This window comes from Petromyzon marinus, chromosome 38 (assembly GCF_048934315.1).
Source record: "Petromyzon marinus isolate PM22_M1 ecotype Great Lakes invasive population chromosome 38, UKy_Petmar_22M1.pri1.0, whole genome shotgun sequence".
Lineage (NCBI taxonomy): Eukaryota > Metazoa > Chordata > Hyperoartia > Petromyzontiformes > Petromyzontidae > Petromyzon > Petromyzon marinus.
In genome coordinates, this window is record NC_133704.1 from 4487342 (window position 1) to 4504957 (window position 17616).

General features: G+C 55.3%; 1 protein-coding gene across 4 annotated transcripts in view; it reads right to left on the reverse strand.

Annotated features, from left to right (window-relative positions):
- LOC116950061 (F-box/LRR-repeat protein 19-like) overlaps positions 1-17616 on the reverse strand; it is a 94098-nt gene that overhangs the window by 34995 nt on the left and 41487 nt on the right. The window contains exon 1 of one of the 4 annotated variants that reach the window (XM_032967477.2): positions 15995-16519. The exons of the other annotated variants lie outside the window; for them this stretch is intronic. Within the exon in view, the coding sequence (XP_032823368.1) occupies positions 15995-16042 (48 nt within the window). The 5' untranslated portion in view covers positions 16043-16519. Of the gene's footprint in view, positions 1-15994; positions 16520-17616 lie in introns of those variants that run through there. 4 annotated transcript variants of the gene reach the window in all.

Below are 17616 nucleotides of genomic sequence, written 5' to 3' on the forward strand. Positions count from 1 at the left end.
CGGCTCTTGCCAAAGCACGTCTTAAGCGTTTCTTGCGTGGCACCCTCAACCGCCACCACATGTCCATTTGCACCGACGGTGCCGTACGGCAAACGTGCAACAGCAACATGTGCACGCGTGCGTGCGCGAGTGCACGCATGGCACACCATGCCGAGAGCTTGCATCCCAGAGCACGACCTTTGCAAACCCGCCACGCTCACGCCGACCGAACGGCCAACTCGCTCGGAATACGCCGCCGCCCCCCCCCCCTCCCGTGAGAACTCGCAAGTCAAGCGGGTTTGAGCCTGGATAGTCCGAGGATGGGCGACTGCCGAGCGCAAACAGGGCCGAAAGGCTACGTTGGTGGTGAGTGCAGAAAAGATCCGTAGATGTACTCTTACTTCTCCGCTCTCGCGTCATCTCAGCTCCCCCACCCCCCCCCCCGGCCGCCTTCACCAAACCGAACTGAGCAGCGTGTCGAAGTGGGGTCAAACGACACTCTTGACCCGCACGGCGTGGGAAGGCCCTCATCCAGCAGTGGAGCGGTAAAAAGGGCTCTGCGTGTAACCCCGGCGCTTAGCTGGCCACCTGAAAAAATAATTGTTTCCATCTATAATTGCTCAAACGACGTTCTAGTTTGCCTTGCGGTGGGTCAAAGTGGCCAGATCACACTCTGAAAGTGACACACGTCGGTTTATTTACTCACACGTTGAAAAAAATTTCGCTTAAAGATAAATTCCTTTGCAGATTCGTGCATCTTGTTTGACGAATGTTATTTTTGTTCACAACCCCCCCCCCCCCTTCAACTTGTTAGCGAGTGTGTCATGGCAACACCCGTGTGACCAACACAGCAGGGCGAACTCGCAGGGGCCACGGTCTTGCAAACCATTCTGTCAAGATGTGGGACCATCCTTTTCGACTTGCGCTCGACAGAAAACACTTGTAACACTTCTACACGTCCACCTCCATGCTTCCAGGCCGCCGTCACCAACGCGCACGACGGAACGGTGCGGTCAAGTATGGTCAAAGCATCCTCGTGACCCGCACAGCGTGTGGGAGGCTCTCATCCAGCAGTGGATTGGAAGGGGATGAACGGGTGCACAAATACGGAACTGCCCACCTGCAAGTAAAATTGTTTAAATCTACATACCCTCATCAAGTAAGTAATCAACCGTCATGTCTTTTGTTGATGCAGGATCGCTTCACAGACTCTCAAGATTCTTGCTCAGGAGGGTGCTGCTACGGTTGGATGTTTGGTTTGGTGTAGTAGTGTGGGAGGAAATTGGAGAACCCGGAGGAAACTCACCATGTGTACGAGAGGTAATGAAGGTCAACACAAACAGATTTAAGAATCCAGTGTTGCTCTGTCATCTGCCAGCCACCTCACAGCCCAAGCCTAGAACAACTGGTATTCCCAGGCAGTCTCCCGTCCAAGTACAAACCAGGCGCAACGCTGTTTAGATCGAGTTGTCCATAGGCAATTACAATTGTACAATATTTAATTGTAATGTTACGTTCGTACTTAGGGCATAACATTTCCTCTATCATGACATTAAAAGTATAGAGCCTCTATCTGTAAGCAAGAAAAAAACCACATTACGACTGCCATGAAAGAACCTTTGTGGAAACTAGACCACAGCAGATCTAATAAAGTGCATTCCTGGCGACTCAAAACGCTGCGAGTTGAATGGACCTCAAATTACCACGCAGATCGGATCCGAGGAAAATTTCTGCGTGGTTTCACTGCTTCAATTGAGGCCGGCACGTCTTGCATCAGCATCTACTGGGGGGGGGGGGGGGGTAGCAAAACAAACGTCCGAAGAAGAGTTCGCCGTGAGCTGCACAAAAAGCTGATGGCGTTTCCCACATCCTTTACGGCAGATTTAGCAAAACACCGAGGCCGTGCCGCTCACGACCAGCGGCAGGAAGCCCCCAACTGTCATTGCGCCCTTTTGCATGTGTGTCACGTCACCCACGACGCTGCATGCAACAACGGTCTCGGCCTTGTTTAGGCCACCAAACTCTGACAAGAGCTGCACACAAGGTGGCCGTCTTATTGTTTGGGGCCACCAACTCGAGAAACGTGTCGTTGAACCTGCCACCACCCGACAGAGCCAGTTAGTAAGGTTTGTCACTTTAACAAAACATGCCAATTAGTTACGAGTGTAGCACACCGGTGTGTTGGAGAGAAAACCAACATTGACAATTCGAGTACGACGGCCAGTAATTACAACCAGCATCATCTGGCGACAGCCAAATAGTTATCTTGTTTTGTATTCATAGAACGCCTTCTTCGCTCAAAGCACTCTACATAGGTTACAAGCGGTAACAAAGGTGGAGGAATGAGTGACCGTGACAGAGGGCATATGGGGGTCACGAAAGGGCGATAGGGGAGGGACATGACGGAGTGGAGGGGCGAGGAGAGGGAAGAAGCAGAGAATGGGCAATGGAGAAGAGGTCAAACGTGGCTGTCTCAGCATTGCACGAGTGCATCAGAGGCAGCAACTCGTGCCCATTGGGACTCATCGCTACAACAGACGAATCTCCGTTCACTGCCCTCTAGACTGCAGCAACGCCACACTCCTCCAATGCCCCAGCCGTCTCGATGCACGTCAGCGGATGCGCACGCTAATGCCACGTCAAACGAGCAACGCGATGGCTGGTGGCTGGAGACGGATTAAACGTGGGGGGCAACACACTCGGCACGCGCGAACAACATGTTGGTGTACCTCTTATAAAACTTGCGCCCACGCAAACACACACACGGCTGCACACATGCACACACGGTGCACACACGTTCTACAGGGCTTGTACGACTCCCGCCCACGCGACCACGAGTCTTGCATTACTGTATACACACGCACAAAAAACAAAGATCCCCCGTATAGCCTTAACAGACTGTAGGGGCAAGTGCTGTTAGCGAGCACCTATAAAGACTGGCACGGCACAGGAGGGGGTGGGTGGTCAACACCACGCCCGGCAGCCTTTGTCTCCCTCGTGGCGATGTTTACACATCGCACCAGGTACTCGTTTGAGGAGAGGCCCAGAACGGGATCAGATAAATCGTCACTGTGGGATGGCCGTGAGCGGGAATCGAACCCGGGTTTCCAGGTTCGTAGCGCAGCGCGCCGACCGCTACACTACCGCTCCCACGCACGCACACACTCCCCCATGCATCGCGCACGTGGGCGCTGCGTAAAGTGACAGTGCCTGTGTCACACCGCGCGCGCCGACTACAGCATAGGCGCAATTAAGAAAGTCAAAGGAGGTTTTTTTTTCTTCTGCATTTGTTGTACACGTGTACATGAGAAAGCGTACTTGCAACGCGCCGGAATAACACTTTTCTGGGCACGTTGTTCGTAGTAGAGGCGTGCTGACGGCGTGGTGATGCCGATGGGCAATGTGCGCTCCCCCTCCCCCAGAGTTTGAGGCGCACGCTGCCAAGAACCTGGCTCGGACATGTGCTCCATTGAGCCCGCAACGCAACGCACGCACGCTATGCGAGCGAGGCGTGTGTATCGTGTTCAAAAGCAAAACAACGCATCCACCACCCTCCCGTTTGAACGGCAGAGAGCCGCGTTATGTCAAAGGCGCTGCAAGAAAATGTACTCTATTTTCGTTTATATTAAAAAAAACACTTGCCAGGCCCATCAAACTTGGGGCGCTGACGCATCAGCAGCAATCCTCAACCGTGGGTATTTCTGGCAAGGAGTTGAGTTGAGTTTCGCGGTTTACTGGCACTGTTGAGAGCCCCCGACTTAGCGATTCATAGCTTTGCTGGGCCTTGTAAAACGTGTGCGCGTGGTACTTGTGTGTGCGTGTCTGTCACAAGCTCACGCGTGTGTGCGCGTGTCGAAACGTGTGTGTTAAAATGTGGAGCGGTGGTGTAGCGGTGAGCGCGCTGCACTACGAACCCGGCCACCCGAGTTCGATTCCCGCTCACGGTTAATACTAGCCACAATTATTTGAACCAATCCCAGGCCTCCCCTAGGTCAACTGAGCCTAAAATGTATATCGGATGCAATTTGTAAACATCGTCACCGTGGAGATAAAGGCTTGCCACCCACCCCGTCGTGTGCCTGTGACGCCTTCATAGATGGTACTCGCGAACAGAACTTGCCCCAACAGTTTGTTAATGCTATACGGGGCATCTTTGTCTTTGTGTGTGAAAGTGGACGGCAGTGCGTCCGAGGGTGTCGACGCGTGTCGTTAACCATGTGACACAGCCCTTCGACATTTTCGTTGGTGGTCACTGCAATTGCCCAAGGTGCTCTGCCATACTCCGCAGAGACAGACACACGTGGACATCTACATACAGCCACTCCCCCCTTTGATCAATCCGTTGCTGGATGAAGGGCGGTAAGAGGCTCGCGGTTTTATTGCAGAGCTCCACGGTTCAAATCCAGCGGCCGCCCTGACTATTGCCGCCGGTGTCAACGCCATACAAATGTATGCCGTCCGCTTCACTCACAGTGCACGTGAAGAAAACCCCGGAGGGCCTCATTCGCAAGAGCAGGCCAATCGTGTAGCGGCGTCAGGGTCCAAATTTGGCAAATTCGAAAATTACACCATGAATTAATTACTCGATTGGAACGACACACACAACAGCAGTCATCGTCCTCCCCCCTACTGGCGGCGTAATTCCTCAGGTCACTCTTGAAAATGAGCCTATCCCGGTTGCTTGAGTTCTGACCTGGTTACACACACACACAAACTTGGAAGGCGCAGGTTGATTAAGGACTGAACCCAGTAGCGGTGGACAACATTACACGGCACTGATGCTAGCCACGGCCAGGAATCAAACTCATGTGGTCTGGTTGAAAATACATGGTGTAAATGACACTGTAGTACTGTACATGCATGTACATTTAAAGCCCTTTTAAATCGACTGCTTGATGAGGGCCATCCCCACGCTGTGTGGGTCATATGAGTTATTGAGACTATACTTCACCACGCGATGGCAAAGGGAGGAAGCATAACCACGGGACCATATAACTACAGTACAACGATGGACTTTTCTGCAATGCCTTATGCTGTCCACCTTGAAGCACAGCCTCCCGCATCCACCCATGACAACCTAATACCCATGGTGGTCACCCACCCACCCATGACAACCTGGCACTCATGGTGGTCACCCATCCACCCATGACAACCTGGCACCCATGGTGGTCACCCATCCATCCATGACAACCTGGCACCAATGGTGGTCACCCATCCACCCATGACAACCTGGCACCCATGGTGGTCACCAACCCACCCATGACAACCTGGCACCCATGGTGGTCAACAACCCACCCATGACAACCTGGGCCCCATGGTGGTCACCCATCCACCCATGACAATCTGGCACCCATGGTGGTCACCCATCCATCCATGACAACCTGGCACCAATGGTGGTCACCCATCCACCTATGACAACATGGCACCCATGGTGGCCACCCATCCACCCATGACAACCTGGGATCCATGGTGGTCACCCAACCACCCATGACAACCTGGCACCCATGGTGGTCAACAACCCACCCATGACAACCTGGGCCCCATGGTGGCCACCCATCCACCCATGACAACCTGGGACCCATGGTGGCCACCCAACCACCCATGACAACCTGGCACCCATGGTGGTCAACAACCCACCCATGACAACCTGGGCCCCATGGTGGCTACCCATCCACCCATGACAACCTGGGACCCATGGTGGCCACCCATCCACCCATGACAACCTGGGACCCATGGTGGCCACCCATCCACCCATGACAACCTAGCACCCATGGTGGCCACCCAACCACCCATGACAACCTGGCACCCATGGTGGTCAACAACCCACCCATGACAACCTGGGTCCCATGGTGGCTACCCATCCACCCATGACAACCTGGCACTCATGGTGGTCACCCACCCACCCATGACAACCTGGCACCCATGGTGGCCACCCATCCACCCATGACAACCTGGGATCCATGGTGGTCACCAACCCACCCATGACAACCTGGGCCCCATGGTGGTCACCAACCCACCCATGACAACCTGGGCCCCATGGTGGTCACCAATCCACCGATGACAACCTGGCACCCATGGTGGCCACCCATCCACCCATGACAACCTGGCACCCATGGTGGCCACCCATCCACCCATGACAACCTGGCACCCATGGTGGCCACCCATCCACCCATGACAACCTGGCACCCATGGTGGCCACCCAACCACCCATGACAACCTGGCACCCATGGTGGTCAACAACCCACCCATGACAACCTGGGCCCCATGGTGGCTACCCATCCACCCATGACAACCTGGGACCCATGGTGGCCACCCATCCACCCATGACAACCTGGCACCCATGGTGGTCAACAACCCACCCATGACAACCTGGGCCCCATGGTGGCTACCCATCCACCCATGACAACCTGGGCCCCATGGTGGCCACCCATCCACCCATGACAATCTGGCACCCATGGTGGTCACCCATCCACCCATGACAACCTAACACCCATGGTGGTCACCAACCCACCCATGATAACATGGCACCCGTGGTGGTCACCAACCCACCCATGACAACCTGGGATCCATGGTGGTCACCAACCCACCCATGACAACCTGGGCCCCATGGTGGTCACCAACCCACCCATGACAACCTGGGCCCCATGGTGGTCACCAATCCACCGATGACAACGTGGCACCCATGGTGGCCACCCATCCACCCATGACAACCTAGCACCCATGGTGGTCACCCATCCACCCATGACAACCTGGGCCCCATGGTGGCCACCCATCCACCCATGACAACCTGGCACCCATGGTGGCCACCCATCCACCCATGACAACCTGGCACCCATGGTGGCCACCCATCCACCCATGACAACCTAACACCCATGGTGGCCACCCAACCACCCATGACAACCTGGGCCCCATGGTGGCCACCCATCCACCCATGACAATCTGGCACCCATGGTGGTCACCCATCCACCCATGACAACCTAACACCCATGGTGGTCACCAACCCACCCATGATAACATGGCACCCGTGGTGGTCACCAACCCACCCATGACAACCTAGCACCCATGGTGGCCACCCACCCACCCATGACAACCTGGCACCCATGGTGGCCACCCACCCACCCATGACAACCTGGGACCCATGGTGGCCACCCATCCACCCATGACAACCTGGCACCCATGGTGGCCACCCATCCACCCATGACAACCTGGCACCCATGGTGGCCACCCATCCACCCATGACAACCTGGCACCCATGGTGGCCACCCAACCACCCATGACAACCTGGCACCCATGGTGGTCAACAACCCACCCATGACAACCTGGGCCCCATGGTGGCTACCCATCCACCCATGACAACCTGGGACCCATGGTGGCCACCCATCCACCCATGACAACCTGGCACCCATGGTGGTCAACAACCCACCCATGACAACCTGGGCCCCATGGTGGCTACCCATCCACCCATGACAACCTGGGCCCCATGGTGGCCACCCATCCACCCATGACAATCTGGCACCCATGGTGGTCACCCATCCACCCATGACAACCTAACACCCATGGTGGTCACCAACCCACCCATGATAACATGGCACCCGTGGTGGTCACCAACCCACCCATGACAACCTGGGATCCATGGTGGTCACCAACCCACCCATGACAACCTGGGCCCCATGGTGGTCACCAACCCACCCATGACAACCTGGGCCCCATGGTGGTCACCAATCCACCGATGACAACGTGGCACCCATGGTGGCCACCCATCCACCCATGACAACCTAGCACCCATGGTGGTCACCCATCCACCCATGACAACCTGGGCCCCATGGTGGCCACCCATCCACCCATGACAACCTGGCACCCATGGTGGCCACCCATCCACCCATGACAACCTGGCACCCATGGTGGCCACCCATCCACCCATGACAACCTAACACCCATGGTGGCCACCCAACCACCCATGACAACCTGGGCCCCATGGTGGCCACCCATCCACCCATGACAATCTGGCACCCATGGTGGTCACCCATCCACCCATGACAACCTAACACCCATGGTGGTCACCAACCCACCCATGATAACATGGCACCCGTGGTGGTCACCAACCCACCCATGACAACCTAGCACCCATGGTGGCCACCCACCCACCCATGACAACCTGGCACCCATGGTGGCCACCCACCCACCCATGACAACCTGGGACCCATGGTGGCCACCCATCCACCCATGACAACCTGGGACCCATGGTGGCCACCCATCCACCCATGACAACCTGGCACCCATGGTGGCCACCCACCCACCCATGACAACCTGGGACCCATGGTGGCCACCCATCCACCCATGACAAGCTGGGACCCATGGTGGCCACCCATCCACCCATGACAACCTGGCACCCATGGTGGCCACCCACCCACCCATGACAACCTGGGACCCATGGTGGCCACCCACCCACCCATGACAACCTGGGACCCATGGTGGCCACCCACCCACCCATGACAACCTGGGACCCATGGTGGCCACCCATCCACCCATGATAACCTGGGACCCATGGTGGCCACCCATCCAAGCAGTGTCCAGGCCCAAGAACGGACGTTGGCTGCATTCCCAGTGATCTTGTATGAGGCAGAGGCTTATATATTTTATAACACTTTAACATGAAATATGAGGTAAATAATCAAATATGAGGTAAACAGGAAACTCAATTTCCGCCTATGCCCAACTTGACTTAAATGTGCCCCATCTCGTAAAATCTCAGAAGCCAAGCGGGTTCGAGCCTGGTTAATATTTCCCAAGTTGACTGCCTGGGAATACCACGTGTTGTGGGCATTTCCTGGTAAGGTAGCCAGGAGACGGAAGTACGTCAATGGATTATTGAATCCATCCGCGTGGACCTTCGCCACCCCTCGTATGCATGGTGGGTTTTCTCTGGTTTCCTCTCGTGCTGCCAAACTCTCATGAAAGGGATAGGCCAAAAATCATGGTGAACTCCCCCCCACCCACTCCTTAACGAGAGTCTTGAGGATCAGCTAGGCTTTGCTGGTCCAAAAAGAGGCTTCAATACTGCATTGTTATTAGATACGTTAAAGCGCAAAGGAATATACATGTGCACTGAGAAGCGAATGACACAATGGATTTCAAAGGCCTTTGAAAGCATCCTTTCATAAACATTACATGAAGTGTCTTGGCAGCTACACTGCACTGGTGTGACACGTCGATACACAGTCTTTAGAGCAATACAGCTGCGATGCTTTAGGTGCTGTTTCCGTTTCACCAACTCACGCCACATTAGGAGACATTTGAAGCACCGCGTTTCAAGGTGAAGGCACCACGCAAGACGCTTTGTGACATTACACCGCTGAGACAATTTAGCAACTTGCCGAAGCATGTGGTTTTTTGTTGTTAAAATTAAATGCAAAAACACAACCCTCGGATAAAAGAAAACAAACCGCATCATAGGCAGGTGTTTACAAATGTTCCCCCCATAGCTGTGTGTATGAGAAGCACGTGAGGAACAATGATGACCTCATCCACTGCTTTACTCACAAACCGTAAAGTTGTCGCTTATTCATGTGAAAGGGCATGACCTCGTACAATAAACTTGCCCATTTAAACGTGGCCATTTAGTGCCCACAGCAATGGCCTGAAAAACTGCTCCGCTTGAATGGAGGAGCAAGCGCACAACATGAAGTGCAAATAAAATACTCACACACTTCCTCATACCTTCCCCCAGCAAAGGAAAGATCTGGGCTCAACCACTTTACCAAGACAAAAAACTCGACGTTCCTTCAGCGCTCTTTGGGGCACACAACTTCCTTATTTTGTTCCACCCATCGGACGCATCTCGGCTAAACGGCACCCACGGTCGCTTGGGTCGGTCTGTTTTGCAGACGCTCAACAACGAGGTGGTGGGTACCCACACTTTACCCCACCACACACGCACGCGCGCAATCTGACGATCGACCTAACTTGTGCGAGTGACGCACCCATTCATTGCTGCTTGGTGGACAGAGGCGGCGATGGGGGGCGCCTCTGGATATCACGTCGAGTGCGCTAACAATCACAACCACTGTGGCGGACGCCCTTTTTACCTTTTACCAACACGAAAGTAGGAAACTCGCCCCCCCCCCCCACTCTATGAGGCTGGCACACCAAATTAGACAAACGAGCACACATCCCCCCCCCAACGTCACACCTCCATGGGTCACCCCCCTCGCACCTCAAGCCTGCACACAGTTTCGTAAAAAGGGGGGGGGGGCCCAGATAACAATACGTGTTAACCCACTCCCTTTTGGCAACTGGGTAATTAATTATTTATCGGGGACGCAAAACAATAAAGTTAAACTAACCGAGAGTTTTTAAATCTCCTTGCCGGTGCTCCCCAAAATGTGTGTACCGCATCACGTGCTTCACTCACATTTTAATTCCCCCACCCCCTTTTGCATTCCAGCTTAGCGCCAGATAAAACCTCCCATCAGGGCTTTTTTTTTATTGCCCACTTGTATGTTTATTTAATTAGTTATTTGGAGATGGGGGAGTGGTGGTGGTTGGTGGGAGATTGGCCGTCCCACCACCCCCCTCTCCTCACCAACACAGCGTGGTGTCCCCCTCAGCCAGCTAAGGGGGTCGGGGCAGTCAGGCCATGTGGACCCAGATACACATTTGGTGGTGGGCTCTGGCTGGCTAGAGTGAACCACCACCACCGCCGCCACCTGCCTCTATAGGGGAAGGGGGCAGGCAGGGAGGGTGGGAAACAACCACCCAGACACCTCGATATTTAACACCATCAGATCATTAGCAACTGCCAACCATCCTGCCTCTACACTCAACACCAGCCCGCTTCCTCTATACCAGCACCCACATGTCTCTGTTTGACACCATCTTACTGTCACTCACTCAACAGAAGCAACCACCAACCAACCAGCCTGTCTCTAAAGTAACACAACCCTTGCTATATACTACTGCCCCTGCAGTCAATGCAACCAAGATAAGCGAAGGCAACTATAGTAAACAGAAACATCAACAACGGTCTGTATGGTACTCAATGCATCCACCAACACCGCACTTTAAACTTAATACAAATCTCACCACTCGAATTCAACACTCAACACAATCATCATCACCACCACTCTGCTTTTGTGCAACAAAACCATCCCAGTGCCGTCATACCTACGCGCTTTACATAATCACAACTCTGCCTCCACTCAATGACACCACCACACTGTCTACAGTAAAACACAAAAAGCACCACACTGGCTCTGATATTCTGCACAACTACGACCCGTGCATTTACCAAAGAAACCACCACCACCACGTGCCTCTCTATACCAAACACAACCACCACTGGGCCTGCATGCTTAACACAACCACCACTACCGTGCATCTATAATACCACCCCCACCTCTCCCCATAACGCCACCACTCCTCTCATATAGTATTCATCACGACCAACACAACTGAACATACGCGCAAAACCTGCGGTACAGGGAGACCGTGTAAAACGTGTACAGAGACACGCACATGCTGGTGGTGTTTTGTTCGCCTCTGTCTTTTGTGGTGTTGGTGCTAATTTCTATTGGCAGCCCTGAGCCTCGTGGCGGAAATTCCACATTCCTATGGTGGATGGGAATCCATTCATTGGGACAACACTGCAAAATCACTCGCACGCCGTACAATAGGTGTACAATAGACGATGGTAATCATAAGTGGGTATACTCTGTGCACAAGTAGCAGTGTAGAACAGCATTTACACAAGGACACTGATGTGTACACACAGCTGCGTGCGTGTACATAACCAACGCGGTACTCTACACAAGAACGGGGCTCTGCACTGACAATTGACAACAATACGAGCCGTGAACACGCATCCTGTTGAAGTACAAGGCTGTGTACGTAAACAGACGTGTACCTAAGTATACGCATATTAATCTGTGTACACACACAAGCAGCTGTATATACACACGCATCTGTATTACACACATCTATACAAGAACCTAACTGTGCAAACACACTTACCGTACCTTAAAAAAAGCACGCATTTACACACATTGCTACGTACACACGCACATAATGTACACACAGGGCTACATATACAAGCACGTCGCTGTATACAGGCGCTCAACAAGACATCTACAGTTTTCAGTTTCAGTGTATTTACTAGGTATAGCCCTGTGAGCCATTCGGCTCTTGAATCGGGTGCAACCGCAACAAACAAAAACATGAACAGGAAAAAACATCTTCCAGTGACACAAGCGCAAAGCTGTGCACACGAGCACATGGCGACGCACACGTGTGTACAAGTTACACAATGCACACGTATGGGTGCAGGGTACAACAAAACAACACCTCGTGCCCACAGACCACCAAACCCACTCAAATGGGCACTGCTGTGCTCACTGCTGCTATTGTTCTTGTTGTTACTGTTGCTGCTACTTCTGTTTAGCTTGCTACATGTTCGCGGTCCTGACATGTGGTGATGTCTAATTCCGAGGACACATCTGCGTGCAACCGGACACCACAGCCCCGTGTAACACTACACGTGCGCGCGTGAGTGTGTGTGTGTGTTCCCGCGTGTCGTTCACCAATAGTCGCTTGTTTTGAGTGGGTTACATACCAAAGGCGAGTGTCATGAATGAGCAACAACATCCTCATTATCGGCATCCTTAACAGCAGTCATCATCGTCATCTTCATCACTGCAAGTGTATTTCATGTCCTTGTGTCGTTATTACTCAATTCATAGAACAGCCAGTTGACGGCTGTGAGAAAATTAGACAATTTGTGCGTGTGCCTGGTTCCCAAGCAACCGCCATTACACAACCCACTGTGTGCAGACTGCACTTTGCAGCAGCGATTCTGCCGCTGATGATGCTTGTGGTAGACTGGTAAGAAGAATTAAATCATAATAATCAACATCAGCAGCGGCAGTGGCGCAGAGGAGCATAGAAAGAACAGCGATTTGCGTGGAAAAGAGCTATGCTGCATAGGCCTCAAATTAAGCGTATGTGGGTTTAAATGCCCTGATAGGGCAGTACACAATATACAATTAAACCACACGTGTACACATCAATACACGTACACACCTAAGCACGTGGCGTTGTTTATATATGGTCCAAGATTGTACATTTACATATGCACACGTGAGCGCCCACGTGAGCACACACACGTGTACTGTACTGACACAAGCGCACGTGTATACAGTACATGATTACATACACGGGATACGGACGATGTGCACGCACCGCACTGTATGCACTGTACACATGCATATATTACAGTCTACAATACTGTGAACATGTAGTCGTGTGCATGTGTTAGAGTTGTACACTTCAATGCATAGTCTAGCACAAAAACGATTGTGTACATATAAACACAATATGAGCATGAATGTTTGCACACACGCACATGCGTGTACACGTAAGCGAAGAAAATACGCACAGTGTATACTGCGGTATACCAAAGTATTCTACTGTATGAAACACCCCCACACAACCATGCACAGACCAGTACACCCTAAACCACGTATCCATGCACTACAGGACGCACACAAACCCCATGCACACACGGACCCGTATACACATACACTCGCCCATGCACACCCACACTCGTCCATGCACCCTCGTGCACACCCCAACATCCATGCTCTATAATTCTCTATACTATATGCAAATAATACATGCGGATGTACACACCAATACACCCACGCACAACTATGCACAAACCCTTGCACACTCCCCACTGCACCCTCACACCCCCCAATGCACCCTCACACTCCCCACTGCACACTCACCACTGCACCCTCACACTCCCCACTGCACCCTCACCACTGCACCCTCACACTCCCCACTGCACCCTCACCACTGCACCTTCACACACACCCGCACACCCAACTGCACCCCCACCCACACCCGCACACCCAACTGCACCCCCACCCACCACTGCACCCTCACACTCACCGCTGCATACTCACACACACCACTGCACACTCACCCACCACTGAACCCTCACACACACCACTGCACCCTCACCCACCACTGCACCCTCACCCACCACTGCACCCTCACCCACCACTGCACCCTCACCCACCACTGCACCCTCACCACTGCACCCTCACCCACCACTGCACCCTCACCCACCACTGCACCCTCACCACTGCACCCTCACCCACCACTGCACCCTCACCCACCACTGCACCCTCACCCACCACCGCACCCTCACACACACCACTGCACCCTCACCCACCACTGCACCCTCACCCACCACTGCACCCTCACCCACCACTGCACCCTCACCCACCACTGCACCCTCACACACACCACTGCGCCCTCACCCACCACTGCACCCTCACCCACCACTGCACCCTCACCCACCACTGCACCCTCACCCACCACTGCACCCTCACCCACCACTGCACCCTCACCCACCACTGCACCCTCACCCACCACTGCACCCTCACCCTCACCACTGCACCGTCACCCACCACTGCACCCTCACCCACCACTGCACCCTCACACACCACTGCACCCTCACCACTGCACCCTCACCCACCACTGCAGCCTCACCCACCACTGCACCCTCACCCACCACCGCACCCTCACCCACCACCGCACCCTCACACACACCACTGCACCCTCACCCACCACTGCACCCTCACCCACCACTGCACCCTCACCCACCACTGCACCCTCACACACCACTGCACCCTCACACACCACTGCACCCTCACACACCACTGTACCCTCACCCACCACTGCACCCTCACCCACCACTGCACCCTCACACACACCACTGCGCCCTCACCCACCACTGCACCCTCACCCACCACTGCACCCTCACCCACCACTGCACCCTCACCCACCACTGCACCCTCACACACACCACTGCACCCTCACCCACCACTGCACCCTCACCACTGCACCCTCACCCACCACTGCACCCTCACCCACCACTGCACCCTCACCCACCACTGCACCCTCACCCACCACTGCACCCTCACCACTGCACCCTCACCAACACCACTGCACCCTCACCAACACCACTGCACCCTCACACACCACTGCACCCTCACCCACCACTGCACCCTCACCCACCACTGCACCCTCACCACTGCACCCTCACCCACCACTGCACCCTCACCCACCACTGCACCCTCACCCACCACTGCACCCTCACCCACCACTGCACCCTCACACACACCACTGCGCCCTCACCCACCACTGCACCCTCACCCACCACTGCACCCTCACCCACCACTGCACCCTCACCCACCACTGCACCCTCACACACACCACTGCACCCTCACCCACCACTGCACCCTCACCACTGCACCCTCACCCACCACTGCACCCTCACCCACCACTGCACCCTCACCCACCACTGCACCCTCACCCACCACTGCACCCTCACCACTGCACCCTCACCAACACCACTGCACCCTCACCAACACCACTGCACCCTCACCCACCACTGCACCCTCACCACTGCACCCTCACCCACCACTGCACCCTCATCCACCACTGCACCCTCACCCACCACTGCACCCTCACCCACCACTGCACCCTCACCACTGCACCCTCACACACACCACTGCACCCTCACACACACCACTGCACCCTCACCCACCACTGCACCCTCACCCACCACTGCACCCTCACCAACACCACTGCACCCTCACCAACACCACTGCACGCTCACCAACACCACTGCACCCTCACCCACCACTGCACCCTCACACACCACTGCACCCTCACCACTGCACCCTCACCACTGCACCCTCACCACTGCACCCTCACACACCACTGCACCCTCACACACCACTGCACCCTCACCCACCACTGCACCCTCACCACTGCACCCTCACCACTGCACCCTCACACACACCACTGCACCCTCACCCACCACTGCACCCATGCACACCCACCCTGCACAGCTCGCACACCGCTGCACACCCTCACACGCCCATGAACACCCACACACACCACTGCACACACTCACACCCGTGCACACTCACACCCGTGCACACACCTCGGCTGTGTCACTGAAGTCTTCCTCGTCCGCACTCAAGTTCGCCATGACGCATTTAGCCTCATTCCAACCGCGTCGACAACCGAGCGCTCATGGCCGCGCCGCCCTCGCCGACCGCCGCTGGCCGCCGTGGTGACGGTGGTGGTGCTCGAGGCGCTCGCGGTCTCCGTCTCTTCCTCCGCCCTCTCCTCCTCGTCCTCCTCTTCCTCCGCGTCGTTGCCGCCGTCTTCTCGCCTCCTCCATGAGCCGCGCCGCGGCCCGCGTTCCCATCATGGCCGCCGGCGGCGGCGGCGGCAGCGCGCGAGAGCGAGAGCGGGCCCCCCCCCCCTCATGAATATTCATCGTCGGTGCCCCGCCCCCTCCCCCTCGTCACTTAATATTCATGAGGGGGAGGAGTATCGGGGGGAGAGGGCCGCACTTGGTTGCTTACGGGCTTGGTGGAGACCGGACCGCGTTCCACGCTGCTGAATCCGTGCAGCGCCGCTCAGAGTCAGTGCAGCGCTGCGTTGTCCGTGCAGCACTGCGGCCTCTCACGTGAGGAGCCCCCCCCCCCGCCGGCGTTGATGCGTTTGGCGAGGCGAGGGGAGGGGGGGGGCCGCTGGCCGTGGCCCTGGCCCTGCACTAACGAGACCCGGCGAAAACTGAGGTCGATTCCCCCCCCCCGCCCGCGGCCACCGACGCCACTGATAGCGATTACGCGAACCGGTCCTGGGTCGACCTCTAGGTGCACTCAGCCTCGAATGAGTACCCTGGAGCGGGTGGGTAAGCATCGCGACTGAGGAGAGACAAAGGCGGCCGCGTGTGGTGTTTGCCCCCCCCCCCTCCCTCCCATCGCGTGTGCCGTCCCCGGCCTTCGCTGACGGCACTTGCCCAAAGAGGCTTTACGGGGGGGGGAGGTCGTTGATTAAAGATGGGTCAATGTTCAGTGCAGCTACTGTAGGAATATGAGACGGGTGCAGCTTGGCGCGTTTCGGTCGGCGGATCCGGTGCAGGTTTAGTGCAAGGCTTGAACCCGCAGCTATTACGGTAATGCGAGACCGGTGCAGTTCGGTGCATCTTTGAATGCTGCGCTTGGTGCAGCACCGGTGCGAACCCCCCCTAGCATCTCAGTATTACTGTGCATTCTCCCAGAAAGGGGCTTGTGTGGTTGACGATAAGTGTAAAAAATCTATTTGTATGTGGAGAGTAAGCAAATATATTGTTTAATTATTTATTTCATCGCTTACCATTGGAGCCAAATGCAACAAGCCCCTGTGCAGCGCCGTGTAGCAATTGGCGTGCAGCTTGAGTTTACCCCCCCCCCCATACAAAAAATCTGCTTACGATTGGTCGATGCGAGTCACGTGCTCGGCCCGCGACCAATGGAAAACAAGCCATGCACCAGAACCGGTTGGCCGCTGACCCCCAATTTGGCGTGGAAGCGACAAAAAAAAACGCGCCCACAAGCACGCGGGCCGTGTCAACGGGGTTGGGGGGGAGGGGCATGGGAGGCGGGGTTGAGGAAAATGGGGGCGGGGTTGGAGGAAATAGGGGCGGAGTTGATGGAAATGAGGGCGGGTTGATGGCAATGAGAGCGGGGTTGAGGGAAGAGGGCGGGGTTGGGGGAAGAGGGCGGGGTTGGG